The following is a 25,125-nucleotide window of genomic DNA, read 5'->3' as shown; positions in this document are numbered from 1 at the left end:
AGTAAGGACTATAAGAAATCTCCCAAACCGAGGCTTCAGTTCCACAGACTGGCTCGGGGTAAGGAGGAAAATGACTCAACAGCCTGAATTCTGAACTTGAAAGCCGGCTTTGCCAAGTCTTACTGGGCCCTCCCAGACTCTCATCTACTGCTCCCTCACAGAGACTTCTGGAGTCAGCGCACTTTACTTTGTGTCTGGGAGGATCTGGGAGGTAAGCGGCAGAGAGACTAGTAGAAGTGAGAGCTTGAGAGAAGCTGAAGAGATTGAAGAGATTGCTGTGGCCAAGAAGGCAGAGAAGACAGTGAGAAAGGAGATGGAGAGATCTTCTTTTCTGAAGAAAGCGTTCTAACCTTTATCTTGCAAGGAGGGCTTTTCAGAAGACAATTTACTCGATTATCTTGAGAGGAATTGAATACTCAAGGCCTCAGAAAAGTCAACCAAGAGTGTGAAAGTTGGAGGTGACTCTGGTGTGACATCTCTCAGTCAGAACATTGCAAATCATTCCCTAAATCTATATTGTCATTTCATATTAACAAAGTGGATACATTAAGTCATTCTGATACTTAGTCATAAAGAAAATCAGCATTTAATATGTAAAGAAAAAAAGTTGCTGTTATCGGGAAAGAAAGTTTCTCACTGACATTGAATGAACAGGTTTGAGTCTTGAGCTAATTGATGAAGGAAAAAGAGGGTACTGAAACAAGAGGCCTGGGTGACGCCAGAGGCTCAGAAGAACCACATCTGGTAAGAGAAGAGGCCAGAGGCAGGCTGCCCTACGGTGGAGCAGCAGCAACGTCCAGCTGGATGGAGCTGGCGGGGCCTGGGGGGTGTGAAAAGCAAGCAAGCTTTTGTGTCCCCGTCTCTGCTCACACTCACACTAAGCGCCGCTTGCTTAGCTCAGCAAGGCTCCTGGTCTACTTTCCGTTCAGAGAGAATGAGCCGGGCCTGGGCCCTGGGCCGCAGAGTGGCTGAAGTCACACGAGCCCTTGGGGACGCTCCTGCTGGGCTCCTCAGCACGGCCCTCACTGCTCCTGCCAGGACCTCACGCGGAGTCCCAGCTCCCAGCCCCCACTGCCCGGCCCCAGCGGTGTCTCCCGGAGGCCACGGGCCTAGCCTTACCGTCAGCCCAGGCCTTCCTGCGGTAGACGTCCTCCACCGCGTCAGAGACCCTACTGATGTTCTCCAGGATCTTCCTCTGAAGAACCCTGCTGTGCTCCTTGGAGCCCAGGTGGCTGTCGGTCCAGGCACTCTGCTCGATGCTTCTCACCACCAGCTTGCCCTCGCCAATGGCCGGGTCCACCCTCACGCGGAAGAACTCCAGGTACCGCTGGTAGGCCGCATGCTTCTTCTGGTGGGCCTCGAGGTAGATGTGTTTCTCGTAGGACTCGCCAGCCTCAAAGTCGGGGCTCCCCTCTAGGATGTCCTTCTCCATGGCCTCGGCCTCTGCGGGCATCAGGGCTTCTGGCGCCTCGCCCTCGAAAGCCTCCCTCAGGCTGAGGTAGCTCTCCGGGCCCTGAAAGAACCTGACGCCACACAGGTCGCACTGCGTCCTGTCCACGTCGGCCCTCCTGAAGGTGCCGGCGCCCAGCTCGCGGGGCTCCTCCCAGCAGGGCTCCGTCCTGGCACACACCCGCCGCCGCCACCAGACGCAGAGGGAGACGACGAGGAAGACCCCCCTGAGCTTGCGGCGGGCGGAGATCTTCTGCAGCTGCTTGTGCCGTTTCTGGAAGACGATTTCGGCAAGCACATCTTCTCTGTCCTCCGGACACTCCTCGCGCTCGAACTCACCCTCCAGGTCGACCGTGAGAGATTCTGCGGGCTGCAGGCGCAGGAGGCGGCTCAGGTCGACCTCCTCAAAGTAGAGGCCGCGCACCACATCCCAGCGCCAGTAACAGTCCGTCAGGTACTCCTCGTCACGCTGGTAGAGCAGGTCCTGCAGAACTTCGGCCACCGCCTTCATGTCCGCGGCGGCCAGCACCCTGTCCATGGCCATCAGCAGCCGGTCGGGCACCTCCGAGGGGAACTCGGCTCGCATGAGCTTCAGCCGGCAGGCGATCTCCTGGAAGTGGCGGCAGAGGACGGGCCTGCAGCAGGGCCACAGGACCACGTCGGTGTTGACCAGCATGACGAGGCACAGTACCACGGCGCGTTCGGCCTCGCCCGACGCCACACGGCCGACGTCACCGAAGGCGTCCAGCAGGACGTCGAACTGGCCGTTCTCGCAGCCGCAGAGCACGCGGGCCAGGTAGGTGAGGTGGAAGCGGAAGGCGCGGATGGCGTGGTTCACATCCTTGGGCCTGTACTCCTGGATGATGGTGAAGACGTCGCCCAAATCCCTGTCCTGGTCCTTCTTGCCGAAGAGGTAGTCCCAGTAGTGTATGAGGGCGACATAGCTGCGCGGCAGGCAGAGCGGCACGCCCTTCCAGAGGCGCGCCAGCACAGCGCCGCAGTGCACGAACTGGAACTCCAGCAGCGCCAGCGTGTGCCCCACGGCGGGCACCAGGGGCTCCCTGCAGCGCCGCACCAGCACGTTCATGAAGCGGAAGAACAGCCGCTTGCAGTCCTCGGGGTTGCGGGACATGTACAGCCCGTCCAGGGAGCTCTGCAGCAGCCGGATGAAGCACAGGTGCGTCTTCTCCGCGTTCTCCACGTCCTTGTGGGGCATCAGCATGCCCCAGCGTCCCTCCACGCCCTTGACCCAGCCCCGTTCGTCAGGCCCCAGCGCCTGCACCTCCTGGCCATAGTCCTCCTCTACCTGGTGCAGCAGCTTCTCCAGCTCCTCAGGGTAGCCGGAGGCCAGCACCAAGGCCTGCATGGAGCTCAGCCAGAGGTCCGTGGACTCTCGCTGGCCACGGGGGTGCTCCTGCCTGAAGCGGAAGTGCACGTACTCCTTGAGGGCCATGCGGTAGGCCCGGTAGGACCAGCAGCTGGGCTGGAAGGTGCTGCGGCACGATAGGGGGTTTTCCGACAGGACCCTCTGGTGGAAGTGCTTGGGGAGGACCACGTCGAGGAAGGCCCTGCAGAGGCCATAGGCGTCGGTCGTCAGCAGGCGGTCCAGCTCCTCCAGCTCCTGCGCCAGCACCGCGGGGGACGTGCGCCTGGCCTCCAGCAGCAGCCCGTTGAGGGCAGCCAGGTGCATCCTCGACTGCACGATGGCCCTGGCCTCCCAGCGCCGCAGGGGCCGGTGGAAGTCCCCGCAGGCGGGATCCTTGCACCGCAGGCCGGCCACGAACCTCCCACAGATGCCAGGGTAGGTGGTGCCCAGGAGGTCCCGCGAGATGTCGCAAAGCCGTGTGAGCAGGTGCTTGGTCACGGCCAGCTTGACGCTGTCCACGGCCACCAGCAGGTGCTCCTTGACCCTCTTCTCTCGCAAGCCCGGGTTCAGCTCAAACAGGATCTTGAGGATAGGCCCGGGCTCGTTCTGGGCCACCTGGCAGTGCCAGGCGTCCACCTGCGCCAGGCCGAAGAACTCGAGGCAGCACTTGACCATCTCCTTCTCGGCGTTGTTGTTCGCCCGGGTGAGGGCCCTGACCGCATGCAGCAGCACCTCGAGGCCGCCAGGCGCCAAGGCCAGCAGCCTGTCAGGGCCCGGCCAGCAGTGGCGCATGGCCTCATAGAGGGCCTCCACCACGCCCGCGGGGTGGTTGAGGTGGATGAACTTGTAGAAGGCCACCTTGAGCCGCAGGAAGTCTTTGAGCAGGACGCCCTGCAGGAAGTAGGCCTCCGCGATGCCCGTGTGCTGCCTGGTCTGGTAGCAGAGCTCCAGGGCTTCCTTCAGGATGACCTTGGTGTCCTCCGTGGCGGAGCCCCGGGCCACGTTGAGGCGCGCCGCCTCCAGCAGGCAGGAGGCCTGGAAGTCCTTGTCGGCGGTGAGCCGCGAGGCCTCCAGGAGGAAGCCGTGCTGTTTCATGAGCAGGGCCGCCTCCTCCCGGCGGCCCTCCCCCTTCAGGAGGGCGGCAGCCTCGGCCAGGCGCTTGCGGGACTTGAGGAACACCAGCTGGTCCTCGGTGTCAAGCTTGGCAAGGACGGACATCATCTCCTTGATCTTGTTCAGGCTCAGGTACTTGGCGGCGGCCTCCAGGTAAAACTGGCTGGCGGAATAGGACAGTTTAGACACAGGCTGCATCCTGGCCCTCAGCATCTCCTCGTACCTGCAAGGCAAAAAGACACAAAGAACTGCTTACTAAGGACAGGCAGCCTGGCAGCCTCACCCCACCCCCGAGACGCCCCAGCCTCGCAGACAGACAACAAGAGGACAGCCCGGGCCGTCCAGATGACACACAATCTGCTGGGCAGACTGACAGACACACAGGCAGCCTCCAACCTCAGGAACAAACATCACAGGAGAACATCCCGGACCATCCACCCCACGCGACTTCCAGCCCAGGGGATGTCCACCCTGCGGGTCGTCCAGCCCAGGACATCCACCCCGCGGGACTTACAGCCCGGGGGCCATCCCCCCTGTGGGACGTCCAGCCCAGGCTGTCCACCCCATGGGACATCCAGATAACACTCAGCCTACTTAGACCAAGAGAAGGGGACAGAGAGGGCAGAGGGACAAGCCCGGTGTGGAAGCGCCTTGGCCACAGGCGCCTTTCGGCTTCTCCCTGGCACTGGCAGCACTCCATTTCAGTGTCCCCCGCACTCAGCCCAAGACCCGGCCCACACGAGAAGGCCTCAAGTCCTGCTGAAAGGTGGCTGCCACCGACCATCAGGCATACGGGGCCCAGCCCAGGGACCCAGACCTGCTCTATCCCCTACTTGGAAAATGCCTGATAATGAACTGTGACCCTCCACGGCTCTGCTTTCCACATGTCTCCCCAAGCATCACCGTACTGTGGTTATGATCACTTCCAGACGAGGAAACAGGCACAAGGAGAAATGACCTGCCCAGGGTCACACACAGCTCACTGAGTCCGAGGCTGGACTCCAGAGCAGGCTACTCCCTGGGCCACACTGGCCCTATGACTCAGGGCAGACAAGGATGGGGGCCTGGTATCCCCATGAGAGGAGCGTGCTAGGTTCCGCTCAGCCAGAGAGAACGGCTCTTGGATGCTCAGCCACATTATTTCCTGTTGGGATCCTCCTCTGTGGTACCTGCCTGAGCAGGCGCAGATGGCTTGGTGCTGGGTGGCCACCAGGGCCCACTCACCCCCTGCAGGGCTCTCACTCCCTTCTGAAGCTCAGCCTTTTTCCTCCCCACTAAAGTCTATCCTCTTGTCAAAGAGCAAGCAAGGCTGGTCATCATGGCCTGGGTTTTACTTGGTGCCTGAACTCAGGAGGCCCTGGCCCCTTTTCCAAATCCGTGTAGAATGGGGGGGTCCTGAGTCCTGAGGCTCTGTGATCGAGTGGGACTGTGTGACTTCACAAGGAGATTCAGGGAACCCCACGGGGAGCAGCCTCCATCCAGCCCGGGTACCCCACAGTGCCCCAGGGACAGCAGCCTGACACCCCTCCCACATTGGACATCTAGCCAGCTTCTGCGGGGCTGAGCTGTCCTGCTCCCCTGACATGCCCAAGCCAGCCAGGCCAGCCTGCCCTCCCCCCCCGCCCTCTGCCTTCTGCACTGAGCCCTGTTACCAATCACCAGAGAAGTGACTGCCCCGCAGTCCTGGGGGCTCCCCAGACCAAACCCCCACCCCCATAAGGACGGGAACTCCTCACTCAGTGGCTGGCAAACTGAAGGAGCTTAATAAGTGCTTTTTCATTCATTCCTCCAACATGTTTTAATCCGGGAGTCCCAGGCCGAGGTCCCTGGAAGACCCCAGCCAGTGGCATCTCTCCCTGACCCGAGGTCAGGGAAAAGACGGTGCTGTCTGCTGCCCAGGAAAGAAGTCAGTTCCTACTCTGGCACCCCAGGAAGGTCCGGGTTCTGGGTCCACCACTAACCAGAGAGGCCTTCCCCCATTCGCTGGGCGGGGGCTGGCTCAGCCCTGCTCCCCTTCCCATAGCGGATCCCCAGTGGTGGCGGGATGACCTTGGGCAAGTCCCTTCCTCTCTCTGGATCAGTTTCCTCATTTCTGAGGTGTTTGGGGACAGCCTCAGCGATCATGGGGTCTCCCCCCACTCAGAGTCCAGGGCTCGGGGGAGGCAATCGCCTCCCGCTGCTCCTGAGAGCAGGCGTCAGGCCGCGGGGCATAAAGGGTGAGAGCCACCATCCATCGCCCAGCTGCCCTCCCCGACACCGCGCTCTGGGGCTGGTGACATGACGCGCACACACGCCCACACGCACCATGTGAGAGGCAAGCAATGCGAATGGCATCAGCCCCATGTGACAGAACAGGGAAATGGAGGCTGGGAGAGATGACTTACCACGGTCTGTATGGCCACTATGCAGAGGAGACAGAGGAGAAACCGCGTCTTTGGGCTCCAAAGCTGGCGCCCTTTGCCCAGCACCGCTTGGAGCTGAGGGAACGAAGCTTCCAGAGAGAAGGGGGGCTGGAGGATCCATCAGAGAGCACGCGCACAGCGGGTGAGGCTCCCCTGGGAGCCCCAGACAAGCCCGCCCCGCGGCATCCGGGTGGTCACAGCCGGGTCATGTGACCCCCTGCAGCAAGGGCCCAGGGTCCCCCACGAGGGCGGGGCTCTCCTTTGAGAGGCACCTTAATTCCTGACTCTACCCTCCTCTCCCCGCTCCCCAGGGAGCCATCCCTTATGACAAAGAATGAAAAGAGAGAGAGAGAAAGCAGTTCAGTGAGACTAAGCCACACATGAAGCAAGTCTGACCGTGTATGCCATGCTCCGCACCCATGGCCCGCCCCCGCCCCAATCTCTGCGAGAAGGGAGGGAGAGATGCCTCTGGCCCCACTGTCGCGTACTCCCTCTGCATCAGCTCACACATACATGCATCAGCTGACCAGTCTTCCCACGCCTCTCTGCCTCCTTCGCACTCATGTCTCTTGGCGCAGAAATGCTCCATGACATGCATGGGCTACCACGCGCATGAGGGATGAGCCATTCCCTAACTGATAAGACATTTGAGGCAAGGACCCCCCCCCCGGGGCGCAACCTGAGCAGAATTCCCAACTGCACCCGATGGTGCGTGGGCACACCTGCCTTCCCAGAGCCATCCACCATCGGCTGTTCTGGCCAACGGGGTGTGAGGGCAGCCCTGGGGACTCTCCAACCGCTCTCTTCTTACCCTTACAGACACGGTACAAGCTTTGGGGCGGCTGCTAAAAGTCTGCGTTCTTCCTTTGAGAACTAGTCACATCCTCTGCCCGCCAAAACGTTGGGGAATGGCTATCGGATATCAGACCCCAATCACACACTGAATGCAAAGGTCTGCATTTTTCCCTCTCAACAGCTTTCCTTCTCATCCTAGCTGCACTGACTTTGTTCATGCACTCACACGCCTGTTAGCTTGTCTTTCAGGACCGCATCTGTCCCTTGTTGGGTTAAGAATTCTCCTCCTGGGGTGGCTAGGTGGCACGGTGAATAGAGCACCGGCTCTAGAGTCAAGAGGACCTGAGTTCAAATCTGGCCTCAGACACTTAACACAAAAACTAGCCGTGTGACCTTGGGCAAGTCACTTAACCCCAATTGCCCTGCCTTCCCCCTTCCAAAAAGCAAAAAATAAGAATTCTCTCAGATGGGCCAGGTGCCAGAGAGCACCCCTCTTCTAACTGGTCATACTATGCAGGTCATAGCATATCCCCACCACACCCATTCCTGACTCTGCCCAGATGGCAGCCACTGTTTGGACAGAGGCAGGAGCGTGTCAAAGGGAGAATGGCGGACGGCAACCCCACTGCCCCACCCCGAGCACAGCGGTCGCATGCAAAGGCCCAAGCAGGACCCCCCCGCCTCTCCACAGTCCTGCTGCTAGTGCTCTTGTAAACATGCGAGCTCCGGGACCAGAGCTCGGCTCCCGGCTCAAAGCAATGAATGGGCAGGGCCAGGGATGCAGGGCTCAGGGCGGCAGCAGGCCCCCACGGAGGAGAGGGGACACTCACACGCAGAACAGCAGCACCTACTTCTCCACGGCCTGCGCGGCCTCCTCGAAAAGCCCCTCCTGACAGTACATCTTGAGCGCGAGATCAAACTCCTGGATCTGCTCGAAGCAGCGGAAGGCATCCTTGTAGCACTGGCTCCTCTTGTAGAAGTAGGCGGCATCTTTGATCTGGGGCGGAGGGGGAGATGGCATGAGCAGCCATGAGTGCCCCCGGGCCCACTGCCCACGCCCTGCCCTCCCTGGCCCCTGCCACCAAAGTGGGGCCACACGACCCTGACTCCCGCTCTCCACAAGGGTCTGTCGGGACCGCTGCAGGGCCCTTCTCCCCTTCTGGGGCCCGGGGCCACAGCATCCCCACTCCTGCCTCTGGGCCTTTGCCCAGCCTGAGCCCCTGAGACAGCCCTGCCCCACTCCTGCCTTGGTCTTCTCTGCACACAGGTGTCTGCAGGTCAGCCTATCCCTGACCCGTGTGACTGTAAGCCCCTCCAGGGCAAGGACCCCTGTGTTCAGTACAGAGCCCAGGCCCATCAGTGACAGGCACCTCATCGGGGCTCTGCTGACCAGCTGCCCGAATCTCTCCTCCTCGTGCTGAGGGGCCAGCCAGGTACGTGTGGCAGGCCATGGGCCACATGGCCCCAGGAGGCCGCAGGGGCCCGGGACATCTGAGGCCACCCTCACCAGACACCAGGCTGCCACGCTCTGCTTCCCACGCCCCCAAGACAGAAAAGACACGTGCTGGGCACTGAGAGCCTTTCACAGCCTGGCTCCTTGTCGCTTTGCCAGGCAGGACCCCAGGCCGGGAGTGCCAGCACACACACACTAGACTTCAGTCCCGGGTGGCCGTTCCATACCTTTCCTAGCTTCTCACAGAGGAGGCCAGACAGTTGGAACTCCCGGGCGTAGCCCAGGCATTTCAGGGAGAGCTTGGGCTCCCCGCACTCCAGGTAGGTCTTGGCCAGCTCCAGGTACTCCATCTGCTTCTCCCTGGGGGCGGGCAGGAGAGGGGAAGGGGTGAGCGGCCCCCGTGGTCTGGCTCCCGTGGCCCACTCCCACCCCCCTGCCTCTGCCGGCTCCCTCACTTGGGGCTGACTTTCTTGGATTTCACGTTGAGGACTGCGTCATGGGCCAAGGCCAACTTCTCCTTATCGAAGGCGGCTCCCTTCTGGTAACACTTGGCTGCCACCTGGGGAGAGGAGCAGAGCCATGGGCAAGGAGGACGGTGCCCAGCCGGGCCCCCCGAAGGCGATAGCCTGCGCCGTTGGAGGCGCCCACCCTCTGCTTCTCAGGGCAGGACTACGGTGTGCCTTCTGGGGGGCCTGGCCGGGCCCGGGGGCACCTCCCCCTGCATGGTACCCGCTGCCCACACCCATGGGGAGGGCACCCAAAGGTTCCCTGCGTAATGGAGAATGCTTGCTCTCACCCCCGTGAAGGGAAGCCACGTTGCTCCCTGGTTCCTGTCAAACCCATTTCACAGATGGGGCCTAGCCAGGCTCAGGGAGCCTGGGGAAGACTAGCCCAGGCTGCTAGCGTGAGGGTACAGGAGAAAGCCTCTGGGCACATCAGATAATGGGATGAATCAGCTGACCGCAGAGCCCAGTCCCTGCTCCCCTTCTGGTGGTCTCCCCAAGGCAATGGGGCCCAGAGGCCATGGCCCATGGGGGCAGCACTCAGCCTTTGCCATGCCCAGGTCTGGGGTCCCATCGCCAAAGGCTCTTACACCACTACATGCAGGGGCCTGAGGCAGCTGGTCACATGGTGGATAGAGCCTGAGGCCTGGGATCAGGAAGGCCTGAGTTCAAATTCAGTCTCAGACATTCACTAGCTGTGGGAGCCTGGGAAGATCAGTCTAACCAGTTTACCTCAGTTTCCCTAACTATCAAGTGAGAGAACAACCACACTCCCCTCCTAGGTTGTCATGAAGACTAAGGATATGTTTGTGAAGGGCCAGCAGGCCCAGCACACAACAGACACTCGACAAACATTGAGCCCTCCCTGGTCTCATTCCCCCATGGGGAACCTGCCCTGCCCAAGGCCAGCGGGGACAGAGGTGAGCCAGGGCCCAAGCCCGCTTCCCCACCCATGGCACCATAGCCACAACCATCAGGGACAGGACTACGGCCTCCAGAAGGCTCCCTGCCAACATGTGGAGGCCTGCCGCCAGGCTGGGCCCAAGACCAACCTTGTGCCACATGGGGCAGCCCAAGGAGGTGCCACTGACCACCAGGGGCCTCTCTGGACCTCCTCTAACATGCCACAGGGTCAGCACAGCTGCCTACTGTCCTAAAGGCAGGCCTGACCCACTCTCTCGTGGTGCTGGGGAAACCAGGCTGGACCGGGATGGATGAATGGAGATCGTGCCAGCCCCGTGAGGCCCAGCCCTGCGGGATGACCACTGGGGGGTGAGTTCGCTGGCCGGGGGGAGCCTGGGAGACATGCACATGGGGCTCTGAAGTACCCGCCATGCAGCAGAGGGGAGAGAGACAATTCCAGGCTAGACCCCAGAGAGCCGTCAGGGGTCAGAATCCAGAACAAAGCAGACACCCAGGGAGCAGAGCCCTGCGTGGCAGGAGGGAGCAAGGGAACAGATAAATTGGTGCACAAGGGAATGAGTGAATGCCTGGCACATAGTAGGTGCCATATAAATGTCAGTTATCATTACTATGAATTAATGAATGAGTGAATGAATTAGTGTACAAGGCAACGAATGAGTGCCTGGTACACAGTAGGCGCCATGTCAGTTATTATAATTACTATGAATACATGAATGAGTGAATAAATGAATTAGTGTATGAGGGAATAACTGAATTGTCTGGCACACAGTAGGCACCATATAAACGTCAGTTATTATTGCTACTATGAATGAATGAGTGAATGAATTAGTGTACAAGGGAATGAATGAGTGCCTGGTACACAGTAGGCGCCATATGTCAGTTATTATAATTACTATAAATAAACGAATGAGTGAATAAATGAATTAGTGTATCAGGGAATGAATGAGTGCCTGGCACATAGTAGGCACCATATGAATATCAGTTATTAATTATCATTACTATAAACAAATGAATGAGTGAATAAATGAATTAGTGTAGGAGGGAATGGATGAGTGCCTGGCACATAGTAGGCGCCATATGAATGTTAGTTATTATCACTACTATGAATGAATGAATGAATAAGTCAATCAGTGTGCCAGGGAATGAGTGGGTGCCTGGCACCCAGGAAGAGAGGGGCCCTCCAGCCGCCAGGCTGGGCTGTGCCTCTCCCCGCTCGCGCCCCGCACCCTTTATGGGCTCTCTCCCTCTGGCACCCTCAGGACCCACCTTCCAGCACTGATGCTTGGCGTAGTAATCTCCCTGCACAACCCACTCCTCGGGAGTAGACGTCTTCACAAACATGCTGTCATCAAAGTCTGTACAGAAGCAAAGATGGTCATGGGCATCCTGTGCCCAGCTGGTGCCCCTCACCACTGTGGTCACCATGGGCCCACCAGGTGGAGGGGCAGAGGAACGGTGCCCAGGCCTGGCCCTGTCTTTCCAAGGGGCAGGGTGTGGGTCGGAGAGGGCTGAAGGGGCCTTAGCCCACGTGGCTTCAAGGCCATGCCACTCAGTTACCTCATTTTACAGAAATGGAAGGAGGCCCAGGGGAGGGAAGGGACCTGATCCAAGTCAGAGTAAGGGGGGATCAAGAATGGACACCTCTGGGCCCTATGGGGACTACAAAGCCAGGGCCTCTCCAGCCCAAGTGGCCAGAGATCTGTGAGGCTTATAAGGGTCAGCAGGGTGGCAAGCCTACCTCAAGCTGAGTCCCAGGGATGACAGAGTCCCTTCGGTGGGCACCTCCCCGTACCCCTAGCCTTCCCTTGGACCAGCCACGTGCACAGGGACAAGCTCTCATGGCAGGGGCCCTGGGGAAGGGGGCAGCGGCCAGAGGAGCCAAATTCTCCTCCCTGCTCCGGCCCTCTGATGACCCCTGGGGTCCTGGGCCAGGCCTCACCTTTGTTCTCATCAGTCTTGACCACTTGGACAAGGTCTCTCCTGATGAAATATCTGAAGGCGGGCGCCCGCTTATCCCTGTTCTCATCAAAGATCCAGAGGTTGACGCGGGCACGCGTGATGGCCGTGTACAGCTGTTTCAGCTCACCATTGAGAAGCTGCAAAATAAGGCACGGACCAGGAGTGAGCTCCGCAACAGACCCATCTGCCCCTGGAGAGAGGAAGCCTCTGGAGGGCAGGCGCTGGGGCTTGGCAGAGACCTGTGTGCTGATGCAACCGAGCCTTCCTCGTGAAGTCACTCCCAATGCCACCCATCTGACCATGTCTGCAGAGTGCGAGCCGAGAGCAGGCAGGTGTTTTGCCCCTGCTTCTATCTGTGGCACCCTGTCCTCTGCCCCCTGCAAGGCGAGGCTCCCCTCTCCTGCCAGGTCCCCCCACAAGCTGAAGGGCTGGAGAAGGGATGGGCCAAGAAAGGACCCGGCCAGGAACATCCATCTGTCCATCCAAAGGCAGCCCTGCCTCACACCCTCTGGAGGCTGGGCAGGCACCAAGACAGGAAGGAATCGGGCCCGGCCTTGAGGACTGATGGTGACTGGGCTGGCCCAGGGGCCCTGCTGGGGCCAGCTGCTGGCACAACATCCAAGGCGCTCACCTTGTAGGCCTCCATGTTGAGCAGCTGGGGACGGCTTGGAGACACATGCGGCCTCTCCAAGGACACTTCCACCAGAGGCCTGTTTTCCTCGTTGCGGTTCTCTGCTGAAGGTGTGAATGAGGAGATGATCTTCCACTCTTTGTATGCCTGTGTGATGACAGAAGGAACCCCTGCCACATGACACCAGCTGCCGGCCTCAGAGCAGCCTCCCAAGGGAGGCTGCCCCCAAGCCCAGCCCCGATGCCAGGTCAATCACCCAACTCCTTCTTGGAGCCCTACACCCTAGCCAACTGGGCACAGCTGAGAAAGGACTGGCCTAGCTATCCAGGAGATGAGAATGCAGGCCCCTGGGCAGGCTACCCCAGGCAGTGGCCACCCTGTATTTGTGAAGGGACTTTCCATACCAAGAGCTCCCTAAGCCACTGAGATCATAGCACTGCACCAAAACCAAACCCTAGACCTCAGTGCCACTATGCCCAGCCCCTCATGAGCCACGTCTGTTCCACGTGGCTCTCTGTCACTAAACCGTTGAGACCTCAGCAAAGACTGAGACCCAGGGGGACCTTTGTAAAGACTTGAGTGTGAGGGACCGTCCAGGGGTCCCCAGAGCACGCAGGAGGCTCTGAGGGTGTCAAGGATGAAGGACCCTCACATGACATAGTGGGACGCCTGGGTGTCCTTGGGGAGGGTGGCTGGAGTGTCTGTGTAGCTGGGACCCAGCTCTTGGGCGTGGTGCTGCTCCTGCCCTTTGGGAGGGGTCCTGTCCTTGTCCCGCCTCTCCCCACCCATCCCTGCCCAGATCTCCTCCTCCCTCTGTCCTGGAGTTATAAAAAGGAACATTTCCTGTGTGGCCTGTACGCCCTTTGGGCCTTTCTCTTCTAATAAACCTAGTTTCCACGTATGTTTTGTCAAGTTGTGACTGCCTGCTGACCTATCACATTCTCACGGATGGCCCCCCTCTACCCCTCGAGTCCTGATGCGGCCCCCAGGGTGAGGCTGACCTTCCCCTGCGCAGCGCCAGCAGCAGCCAAGCAGCAGGCCAGCCAGACCACCCAGCAGACAGAAGCTGGCACTAGAATTAGGGTCGTGGCACCTCTGGCAGACGCCATGACACAGGTGGGACCAGAAGAGCACATGATGCCCAAGACCAAGCTCCCCCAGGAACCAGCCCTAGGTCCTAGGACAGTAGAGGCCAAGAGACCCCAAAAGCACAGTATGGGCCAGGGCTCCCCTCCTCCTTTTCTTTAACTCTCTTTGCTGGGGGCAGCTCTCTGGGAGGGGCTGGGATAGGGCCAGCTGTGGGCCAGACCCTATGCCAAGCGCCCAGGGTTATGTGGACAAACACAGTCAACGTGACCCTCATCCTCAAGGAGTCTCCACTGTTGTCAGTTCCAAGCCACCTTTTCTGAGGAGGGGGTAGCAGAAGGATCCCCAGTCCTGATGCCACAGACCAAGAGGGTCAAGCTCCCCACTCCCTTGGCAGAAAGGGCTCCTGAGCTGGCCAATGCTGCTGAGCATAGCGATGGGGTTCACTGGACCTTCACTTGCTGGGTCTGAAGTCTCGGTTCAAATCCCCAGGCCATGGGTCAGATGAGGGGCCTCATCTGGCTCTGGACCAGGGTCTGAGCACACCGCACTTTCCCAGTAGGGCTTTGTGCAGGTCAGGACACTCTAGCAGAGACTGACCAGGAGGGCCAGAGAGAGGTCTGGCCCAAGAGCCCTGGGGCGAACCACCTCCCTGGCAACTTGAGCCCGCAGTGGGCACAGGACGGGGGCCTTCAGAGAGACCCCATCCCATGTGTAAAATGGCCAGAGGTAACAGGCATGGGGGCCAAGTGAAGCCTTCCTGCCAAAGCGGACAGGGTGAAGGACAATGACATCCAAAGAGGAGGCTGGTGACCAAGCGGCTACATCCAGAGTCCTGACAGATCCTGGCGCCAAGCAGACGGGCTGGACACGGCTCCCAAAGCGTCAGCAGTAGGCAGCAGGGAGGCACCACCACAAGATGATGGGCGTGGCCTGAGGTCCCTCCCATTCACCACACCCACCCACGAGAAGAGAACCTCAAATACCTCTGAGTCTGTGAAGAAATTGTACAAGAGAACATCATCAAACTCCAGGCCCTTGGCCTCATAAATGGTCAGCACCAGAGCCAAGCCCAGCTCCTCAGGGATCTTCTCTTTGGCTACATCGTTGGCAACAAGGATCACCTGCAGGGGAGACCAGCACAGCCAACAGGGCAGGGAGGGTCAAGGCCAAGAGAGCAGAGAAGAAAAGGCCCCTGCCTCAGGCAGCCATGCCTATGGGGAACAATATGGAGCTGGGGCTCAGCAGCACACATAATCAGTACCAGGGGCTGGGCCTGCTGAGACAAAGACACACAGCCTATCCTCAACAGACCTGCATTCTCCTGGGAGGAAGGTGTGGGTACATGGCAAACACACAGAGAAAAGAGACAGACGCAGACAGAGAGACAGAGAGAGGAGAGAGGAGGGGGAGAAGAGACGGAGAGACAGAGACAGAAAAAGCAAAGAGAGAAGACAGAGAGAGAGAAAGAGTAGAAAGAGGGGGGCAGAGAGAGGGAGAGGGAGAGAGGGAGACAGACAGACAGAAAAAGCAAAGACAGAAGACAGACAGAGAGTGGAGAGACAGAGAGAGGACAGAGGAGGAGGGGGGAAGAGAGAGAGAATGGCACCAGCTGTGTGGGCTCTGGGGAGGTACTTTAAGGGGCTCCAGGCCCCCAGGGCAGCTCTGAAAGGTGTGTCCAATGTCATCAATGCCAGGGGCTCATGGCCAAGCCCTGGGGCCATCACGGTGCATCAAAGGGAATACTCCTTATTTGTGGAGGTCAGAAACATGTGGGGAGGGATAAAGACATGTACACACAAAGCCCTCTGGACGTCTACATCTATCTGCGCACACGTTCATGGGAAGAGAAAAGCCAAGGCATCCTCCCAGTGCGGAGTCATAGGTGCACCCACGCATACACACAGATACGTGGGGATAGATGGAAGTGTGGGCGGGAGGGAGCCCTCCCCAGGTGAGCGGGGCAGGATGGCCTGCCTGGACAGGGACAGGGGATGGGTAATAAGGCTGAAAATTGGGAAGGTGGCACCAAGATGCAGAGTGCTCCTAGGCCGGGTTCGCTGCCCTGAGACCCTTCAAACCCTCCCAGGGGAAGAAAGCCATCCATCAAGAGACAGAGCTGTATTCTTTCCTCCACACCTCTGTCTGTGGAGGGGCCCTGCGCAGGGCTGACCAAGAGGACGCCCCCTCTCTGGAGGTGTGCCCACCGTGGCAGGGGAGTCCCTCCTAGCCCCGACAGATGTCAAGCACCAACACACCTGGTGGGCTCCAAACTCGATGGGCTGAGTCTTCCTTTTATTGCCTCGCAGTAAGATGGCCAGGTCACTGACACTGCAGGAGTCCAACACAGTGGGCTTGGGGCCGTCGAAAAGACCAGCATCCCTCGGGAGCCGATCGAAGGACTCGGGGAAGTAATGCTGCAGCAAGTCAACCACCCCCGAGGCCAGATTGAGGATTCCTGTGCCAGAAGGGAACCCCGTAAGGGAGGAAGGGCTGGTGGTGCCCACAGGGGCACCAGGCCCTGGAGTGCACCGGGCAGGGCCGTGGAGGGGGCATGTGTCCGGCCCCCCACCCCCCCACCTCATCTCACAGGATGAGGACCCCCAAGCCCAGGGAAGTGAAGGGACTGGCAGGGACCACAGGGAGAAGACCCCTCCTCCTTTCTCCACTCTCCAGCTGGGGCTGAGCCCTGGTCCCTCCCACCACCAGGGAGACATCCCTGCCACTCCCCTGAACACTGACCCCTCCTCCCAGGACACACCCTCCACACCCCTTTCAGGGCCTGATTCTCACCCTCCCTGGAACTGATGGCTGCATGTGGGTTTGTGTGCATGTGACTACAGCTGTGTCTGTGTGTCTGGCAGGCCCACGTGCACATGCTGGGGGGGGGGGGGGGTGAGTGCATGCATGGCTAGCCGTGTCAGCACGGTGCATGACCGCGTGTGCGCCCACGCACCTGAGTGGGAGCGGTAGTTCTGATAGAGCTGGTAGATGCGCTTCGGCTTACGCACAGGGCAGCGCTTCTTGTCTGTGCAGTTCTTGCTGGCGTAGTGGAAGAGGGAGCGCAGGTCGCTGAAGCGGAAGGCCACGCCCTTCATGATGCTCTGCGCCGTGTCGCCCGTGAGGAACATGGCATTGGGGTCGTTGATGCAGCGCATGAGCAGGGTCAGCTCAGCCTGCGTGAAGTCCTGGATCTCGTCGCCATAGAGCTCGTGGATAGACCAGGGCAGCGCGTGCAGCTTGGACAGCCGCTGGGACAGGTTGTATAGGACGTCCTCCTCGTCGAAGTAGCCCTGCTGTGAGCGGATGCGCTGATAGAGGCAGAAGAGCGCATAGATCTCACCACGGTCCTCCTTGAAGTTGGGCGAGCGCTTGCGGCCCAGCTTCTGGTAGGCCTCCTGAGTGAGCCGGCCCTGGGGGCAGCTCAGAGCCTCGAAGGAGCCCTTCAGGAAGGACTTGATCTCCTTCCACACCAGCGCCGGGTTGTACGGCGTCTTGCCCTTCACCATCTTGGACCACATCTCGTTGGCAAACACCTCGTAGGTCACGAACACGCGGGGGTCGTTCTCGCCGCCAGGCGCCTCCGCTGCCTTGTCCTCCTCGCCGTAGTCGCCGTCGCCGGCCCCGGCCTCGGCCTCCTCCTGCCAGTTGGGGATGGCGGCCTCCTCGTGCGTGGACCAGCCCAGGATGTTGCGCTTGAGGCTGCCATCCTCGTTCCGCAGGAAGAAGGGATTGGGCAGGGAGGCATCCAGCAGCAGCAGCAGCTGCCGCGAGGTCACGAACAGCGGGAAGCTCTCGTCCCTGACATCCTGCAGCCGGTGCACCGTGGGCTCCAACGGCCGGAAGTGGCTCGTGGCCTTGCTGGACTTGGTCAGCTCCACGAAGTTCCTCTGGACCTCCTGGCACAGCACATGGTTCTTGGTGACAAAGACCTGGCGCAGATGCTCCAGCCGGACGCCCTCCGCGGGCTCGCCCGCCTCGTCCCCGGGCTCCGCCGCCCCAGGAGGGTCCGGATCGGGGCCGCTGGACGATGACTCGTCCTCGGGCTCCTCCTCCACGCTGTCCGCCATCTCGGGCTCCAGGGGCCCCCCATCGTCGTCTTCGTCGTCCTCATCGCCGTCCAGGTCCTCTGCGGCCACATCCTCTTCCTCGGCCGCAGCTGCTTGGCCCGCCCTCTGGGGCCACACGTGCTTGGCCAGGAGCGGACTGCCTGCCCGGTCCGCCTTGTCCCAGTAGGAGTGGAAGCGCTTCCAGAGGCGGTACAGGCAGCACGTGGTCTTGCCGGTGCCACTGCGGCCGATGAGGATGATGGGCTCCGGCGGCCGCGGGTTGAGGTCGATGACGGCATACTCGAGCTCACCCACGCGGAAGGGGTACTCCGCGGGCGCTGTGCTGTCACTGATGATGTTGAGCGCCATGCTGGTGCTGAAACTGTGGAACTTCATGATGTTGTACTCGGTGGCCACAGCGCTGGCGGGCGGGAAGTACTCGGGCACCACGCGCTCGCGGTTCCTGCTGTCCGCGGCATCCTTGTCCTCCACATAGCAGCGGGGGATGCGCTTCTGGATCTTGAGGCCAGATGAGAGCTGGCCCGTGTGGATGCCCTTGAGCTTCTTGCGCAGGATGCAGGACAGGCCGCGGTTGTAGGCCGCGCAGATGGCCCTGATGGCGTCGTTCAGCTTGCAGTGGTCCAGGACGACGTCCCAGATGCGGATGATCTCTGTGTAGACGCCGCCTGACTTCTCCAGGGGGTGCGCTGCCCGCGCTGTGGCGATGATCTTCTCGGGGTTCTCGCTGCAGCGCGGCGAGAAGTCGATGGCCAGCTCCCAGAGCATGCGGGCACCCTTGTCCAGCTTGGCCTCGTACAGCCGGATGTCGCCGCGCAGGTGCCGCAGCCTCTTCTGCAGGCCCTGCGTCCACTCGCCATTGCCCAGGTGCTGGATGGCCAGGACGATCTTCTTCTTCAGCACCTGAGTGACCGCCTTGCTCGCCAGCTTCTTCAGCATCTCCGAAGTGCACTCGATCTCCCAGGTCATGTTGTCGAAGTCCTGCAGGTAGGCCTCCAGGCCCTGCCTGGGGGCCTCTCCCTCCTCCTCCACACCCTCCCCCTTCTCTTCCCCATTCACCACAGGCAGCAGGGGCTCCGCCTGTGGCTGGGGCCGGACATCCTCAACTTCTGCCTTGGGCAGCAAGCAAGGCTTCTCACCAAGCACCTCGCTTGGGCCATCCTCGGGTGATGCGCGGTCCTGGGGGCTCCCTTCCTCCATGGCCCCTGTGGGGGTGGGCTTGGGGCACAGGGGTGCGTCCTCGGGGCCCAGGGAGCCCAGTTCCATCTGCTGGATCAGGGCGATGATGGCCTGCACGAGGCTGTCCCGCAGGGTAAACGGCTTGCCACCCTCGGCCCCTGGCCCTGCGGCCCCTGGGGCCCGGCCCCTCTCCCTGCCATCGGGGGCCCGCCCGTCACCCCGCACAGTCCCGGGGGCCGCATCCCCCAGAGGGAGCCGGGTGGCAGAGCCCGCCGTGGCTGGGGCCCCGTTCTTCTGCTGCCGCGTGGGGCTGGCAGTCAGCGCTTTGAGAAGCCGCGGCGGGTGTGAGGAGACGAGGTCCAGCCGGCTCTTCTTGCGGTTCTCCGTCACAGCCTTGTTCCAGGTCAGCAGAAGGGAGTCATTCTTCTTGATGCGGTGCCGGACGTCCTTGCCCTGCTTGTTCTTGAGGCTGAAGTTGATGTCAAACCTGGCCAGCAGGCCCATCACCCTCCTGACGCGCTTCAGCATGCCCTTCTGGAAGATGATGTGCATCACCGTGTTCCCGTTGGCGTCCTGCGCGTTGGGGTCCAGGAAGGAGAAGTCGGATGGGCTGGAGCTGTACAGGTCCAGCAGGTGACTCAGAAACGTGAGGCCGATGTCCGCTGGGGACCGAGAATGGGCAAGAGCCCCCGTCAGTCTGCAGCTAAGGGCAGGGTGAGGGGGCGGGTCTGGGCAGCAAGGACTGGGCAGGGCAGAGAGGAGCACAGGGAGGGTGCAGGAACAGCAGGGGAGGCTCCTCTCGGTGTCTCACTACTGCCCCCCCCCACCCCAGGACCAAGGCTCACTACTGGCCAGGGCAGGAGTCTGAGGGGACAACGGGGGGGACTGGGAAGCTGATCGGTCTCAGGACAGCCTTCCAGGGCAAGGCCTGAGGAAAGCAGCCCACCCTGCTCTGTGCTGGCGGGTGCACAAAGGAGCAGGGTACAGGCCCACACCCTCCAGCAGAAGCTGGCTTACCGCGCTTATCCAAGTAGATGAACAGGGCCACGTGGAGAGGCATGTCCCCTTCTGTGAGGGTCATGCCCCTGGGGTCCGCACCCTTGGTCAAGAGCAGGAAGGCCAGCTGATAGTCTCCACTTTTCAAACACATTGTGAGTGGTCTTTCACGATCCTGGTTCCTGTTCAGCCCCTCTGTAGGGGCTAGAGAACAAAACAGCCAAATCACTGACCCCTTCCAGGCAGGGGGAGGAGAGGAGCTGCTCCTGGAGCCCTGGCTCCCCGGCCTGCACTGCAGGAGACAGCCAAGGACCAGGCAGGGGACAAGGAAAGTGGCTGGGGGCCCAAGGTGGGACCTCCCTCCTCCTCACTGCATGTGGGGAAGGAAAGGGCCAAGATTGGCAAGGCAGGGAAGACAGGGGCCAGCAGGCAGGGTGGGAGGGGAGGGGAGGGGAGGGGCCCCAGCCCAGGCCACCGCCACCCCCACTCACCGCCACAGTCGATCAGGCAGCCCAGGAGGTAGATGCGGCGTCGGTCCCAGTGGCTGAGGTGCTGGATCACGGTGCGGATGTCCAAGTCTGAGAAGTTGCAGTTCTTGATGAGGCCGTCGGCCACGGATGCCTCATCATTGGCCTTGCCAGTCAGCAGCAGCAGGACCTCATGCCACTTCTGCTTCTCCAGCAGCAGCCGGATGAAGGCGCTGGCGCACGCGTGGTTGAACTCGCAGACGACGTGGGGAGGGAGGACTGCGGACACAGAGGGAGGGTGTGACTGGCCCGGGGTCACCCCGACGGCCTGAGGAGCCTGGGGGTTGCCAGAGGCAGAGGCCCCACTCTCCCCACCGTTCCCTTCCAGAACCCCGAGCCTGGACTCAAGAGAAGAGTCTCGGCGAGGGGATTCAGAACCCCCGGAACCACTCCAGCCAGCCACAGTGACCCAAAGCCCAGGGCCCAGGCAAAAATTCAGGGTCCCCTTCCTCTGACTCTCAAAAACAGATGTTGGGAACAGGAGACTTGGCCATCTCAGCGGTGGCTGAGAACCAGCCCCAAACGTGGGGGGATCTATCCCCCCTGGCCCTAGCCCTGACCTTGCTCCCCTGGGGGCTCAGCCAGGCCCCCTTCCTGCCACAGGGCCATGCCTGGGGGGGGGCCTCCCTTCCAGCTTCCTGCACTCCAGACCTATGTCAGCCTCCAAGGAGACCGTGTGGAACCTCCCATGAAACGTGGGGGACAGGGCAGGGAATGTGAAGAGAGAGATTCCTGTCACACTACCCCAGGCACCATACCTAGGCGGTGACAGCCCAAGGTTCCAGGTGGCCACTGGTGGGCTCTTACCCTGGATGGTGGATAGCAGGCGCAGGAACCTCTGGACCACCTCGTGCTTGAGCAGCCCCTTCTGCTGGGACCGGTTCTCTGTGCACAGGTACTGAATGAAGGGCTCCAGGATGTCCAGAAAGGCATGGCTCTCACGCAGGGAGGCATCGCTGGCATTCTGGCCTGTAATACACCGGTGACATCGCAGGTTTCCTGCGCCTAGCAGAGGCGAGGAGGGAGAAGTGATGAATGCCTGGCCACCCCCCAGCAGAAACAGAGGAGCCTCAAACCTTGTTAATTACAGGGCCCCCAGCCCCCCAGGAGAGAAAGGGGAGCCTCAGTCCTTATTAATTACAGGGCCCCCAGCCCCCCGGAGAGAGAGAGGGGCTCATTCACAGCAGGTCTCCATGCTGCCAGCACCAAGCCCCACACCCCCATGCTGGTGACAGCAGCCCTCCCAGGGAAGCAGAACCTCCAGCAGTGGAATGGTCAGTCCACTGAGGTGATTAGGCACCCACCCAGGAGCACCAGCTCCACCTGGTGCCTGAGCACAGGAAAAGACTCTGCCCGCATGGGCACAATCTGTCACCTAGTGGTGTCTGCAGGGAAAGGCAGCCCAGGAGCAGCGCCCGCCTAACGGAGCCTGCCCAAGGCCTAGGAGGGCTCCCATCCCTGGGGAGACCCCAGCACCCCAGCACTGGCGAGGCCAGAGGAGGAAAGAGAGGCTGGATTGCCAACCCTGACCCCCCTGGGGCTGCCTCTGAGTCCCTCCATCCCTCCTCTTCTTGCGGCCTCCCCCCCCCCAACCCTGCCTCCTATTTTATGGACAAAACCAAGGCCATTCTCCTTGAGTTGCCCCTTGTCATGGCCTCCCATCACTCAGGCACCTTCTGCCCCTCGAAAGCGCAGCCTGTCTCCTCACTCCTGGGCTGACCAGAGCGCCCCTTCCCTCTGCCCACACACATGCCCAACAAAGCCTTCCCTGACCTTCCCACCCCCCCCACACTGCACTGTCCCACGGTTCTCTTCCCTTTTGTGGGCAAGTGTCACAGATGGCCATCTACACCAGGCCTCCATGTCCTGCCGGCTCTCTGTGCTCTCTGCATGCTGGTTTCCAACCTCACTGTCCTACTGACAGGGCCCCCTCTCTTCACAGAGAAACTCTAAGGCCTTTTCTCCAGCCGCACACTGCTCTGGCCCTCCATGGCCTTTGACACCACTGACCAGTCTTCTCCTCAACAAGGAAATGCTCAGATCCTGCATCATTTTCATTGATTCTCTCTACAATTCATCGATGTCATCCTGTAACTGCTAAGTCACGGTTTTCTGTCCTAGACCCAAGTTCAGATCTCTGCCGGCCTGTGACAGGCTAAGTTCAGAAAGCCAGCCCTCTGCTTGCCTCCATCGGGGGCCCCAGGGTCACTGGGAGGCACCACTGAGCCGTCCGTCAAGGAGCCAGGCCCCTGTCTCTGTCTCCCAATCTCCACCTCTCATGTTGTCCCCCAGCCTCAGCCCTGTGCCCACAACACCCCATTCTTTGTTCTGTCCCTCTCCCTCAGGGTCCCGGCTGTGCTCCTGTGTATTGGTAAGTTCAAGCTTTACGAATAAACGGATTCTGCTCAGAACTTTGTGCCCAGTTTACCTGATTTAACTGACAATACTGTCTCCCTTCTAGGTTTTTTGGACCCCTGTGCTCTCCTGGTTCTCCTCCAACCTCTCCAAGCACACCTTCTCTGTCTCCTTGACTGGACCTCCATCCGTGTTGTACCCACAAACTGTGGCCACCCTGCCTCACAGCAGCCTTTTGATCATCATCCCAGCTTGGGCATGCTGCCCCTGATTCACACTGATTTTCTCTGCAGGTTGTGTGTACTCCTTCCCCACCCCTCAAGTAAGCTCCCGGAGGGCAGGCACTGCTTCCTTTGGGGGTTTCTGTCCTCAGCCCAGGGCACCCACAGCACACACCTGATGAAGAGCTGAACGCCGAACAGATGGACGTGGGTACGGGAGAGGATTTGATTATGTACAAAGGGCTTTGGTATAACAAAAAGCAGCAACCAGGCCCCTGAGAAGGGAGGGGAAGATGATACCCAGAAGAGGTAAAGGAGGGGACCCAGGTGTGCTAGAGAGGCGGCCCACTCACCACCAGGTGATGATCCAAGGGCACAAGAGGACATAAGACAAATCAACTGAGCGCCCAGATTACGCGCCTCTCACCTTGGAGAAATGGCACCCTAAGCGCTCTCCTCGACACCCCCCGATCCCCCCCAGAGGGTGTAGAGCTAGGAAAGCCGGTGATGGCACAACCAGGAAGACACGCCCTCCCCAGGTGGCGGCAGCGCCACGAATGGTCACCATCTTTGGGGAAGGGTTACCCCAGTACAGCCCAAGAGCCACAGAATGCTGGTGGCCCGGGAGTTCACGGCTGAGCCGGCATCAGCAGGAAGAAGCCAGGCCACCGGTCCAGCCAGGGGTGGCTGAGCAGTGGTGAAGGTCTGGAGAGCAGAAGGAATGTCTGTGCCCTTCACCAAGGCCAACTACAAAGACCGAAGAAACAGGACGCGGCGCAAAGAGAATTGACCAGGCCGGCCTCAGCCCCGGCAGCACCAACCATGACCGGACCCAACAACAGAACAGAAAGGACGAGGTGAAAGCGGAGAGCGAGAGCAGATGGGGAGATGCTGTTACCACCACGTCCGACGGCCCAACATCAGCCCAGCTCAGGACTGTGGGGGGAGGCTGGGCCTTTGCGAGGGTTCGACAAGACTGACTGGGCACACAAGGGCAAAGTGAGCTTGCTTCCTGCTCTGGGCGACACGGCCGAGGAGGGGCAGGCCACAGGACACTGAGAGGCAGAATGCTAACCACAAGGGAGACCCAGCCTCTGAGAAAGGCAGTGTGTCCAGGATTCCAGGAGGCGGAGGGCAGAAGGGAGGCCACCCCAAGAAGCCAATGGACAAACCTCGACTGATACCCTACAGTGTGCTGGGCAGTTCTATGGCTGTGGGGGTGCCACCGGCCCCTCCCTTGTCAGACTGGATGGGAGGACGGTGTCTGAAGGCAAGGACTGTGTATTGGGCTGAGAAAGGGAGGCTGGAGGCCTCGAGATCCTCCCTTGAAGAGTCTGGATGGGAGGGGGCTTTGGAAGAAACCCACTGAGCAGCAGAGGCAGCATGGCACCCCGGAAAGAACATGACAAGACTACAAGGGCAGACACTGAGCCTCTCTGGGCATCTCTCTCCCCCCCAGGAAGGGCAAGGGATGGAAGGGGGTGGTTAAGGGTCCTGGCACCCAGCTGGCCCCGGGCACAGCGGTAAAGGGCCACAGCAAATCCCTCGAGCGGGGCTGGCGCTCCAGGCTGAGCAGGCGCACGCACACACGCGCACCTACCTGAAGTGCCCTTGGTGCAGCCTCGCTTTCGGCTCTCCAAGAAGGAAGTGATTTTGTCGACAGCTTTGAAGTTCTTGTTGCGCTTGAGAATGTCAATGGCACAACGCGCCTGCTTGTCCACGATGGTGGGGTCTATGCCCAGGTACAGGAGCATCTGCACGTCCTCAGTCTGGCCTAGTGACAGCAGGACAAGTCACTGCGGTGGGGGAGGGCTGGCGGGCTGCTCACAATCACCCAGAAAGACAGGAGTGCACCCCCCCAAGCCCCCTCCCCCATCCTGCTTCCACTGGTCCAGCCCACTCCCTGGCAACAGCAGCGATGCTGTTGCCTAGCAACCATCACCAGCTCAGAGATTTCAAGCCGTTTCATTTCCCTTTGCTCTAAGGGAAAAACAGGAAGCACAGGGGGAGGGAGCCTGTCTCAGGTGGAGGGGACAAGTTGGGCCCTGTGACAAACCCACAGCCCACAGGCCACAAGCCCCTCCTTGGGGTGGGCAGGT

General features: G+C 60.5%; 1 protein-coding gene across 1 annotated transcript in view; it reads right to left on the bottom strand.

Moving 5' to 3' along the window:
* TRANK1 (tetratricopeptide repeat and ankyrin repeat containing 1) overlaps positions 1 to 25,125 on the bottom strand; it is a 39,025-nt gene that overhangs the window by 6,217 nt on the left and 7,683 nt on the right. Inside the window, exons 8-21 of the mRNA XM_069084444.1 lie at positions 24,627 to 24,800; positions 21,258 to 21,455; positions 20,415 to 20,669; positions 19,945 to 20,127; positions 16,638 to 19,589; positions 15,940 to 16,139; positions 14,668 to 14,805; positions 12,596 to 12,742; positions 11,945 to 12,101; positions 11,272 to 11,360; positions 9,034 to 9,137; positions 8,806 to 8,938; positions 7,977 to 8,122; positions 1,120 to 4,151 (exon numbers count right to left, since the gene is read on the bottom strand). Of these exons, the coding sequence (XP_068940545.1) occupies positions 1,120 to 4,151; positions 7,977 to 8,122; positions 8,806 to 8,938; positions 9,034 to 9,137; positions 11,272 to 11,360; positions 11,945 to 12,101; positions 12,596 to 12,742; positions 14,668 to 14,805; positions 15,940 to 16,139; positions 16,638 to 19,589; positions 19,945 to 20,127; positions 20,415 to 20,669; positions 21,258 to 21,455; positions 24,627 to 24,800 (7,908 nt within the window). The remainder of the gene's footprint in view (positions 1 to 1,119; positions 4,152 to 7,976; positions 8,123 to 8,805; positions 8,939 to 9,033; positions 9,138 to 11,271; positions 11,361 to 11,944; positions 12,102 to 12,595; positions 12,743 to 14,667; positions 14,806 to 15,939; positions 16,140 to 16,637; positions 19,590 to 19,944; positions 20,128 to 20,414; positions 20,670 to 21,257; positions 21,456 to 24,626; positions 24,801 to 25,125) is intronic.

The sequence above is a fragment of the Petaurus breviceps genome, unplaced genomic scaffold, assembly GCF_028583685.1.
Source record: "Petaurus breviceps papuanus isolate PSGF00001 unplaced genomic scaffold, PetGlider_PUasm1.0 174, whole genome shotgun sequence".
Lineage (NCBI taxonomy): Eukaryota > Metazoa > Chordata > Mammalia > Diprotodontia > Petauridae > Petaurus > Petaurus breviceps.
Note: the sequence above shows the minus strand (reverse complement) of the source record. Positions and strands in the feature narration are given on the sequence as shown.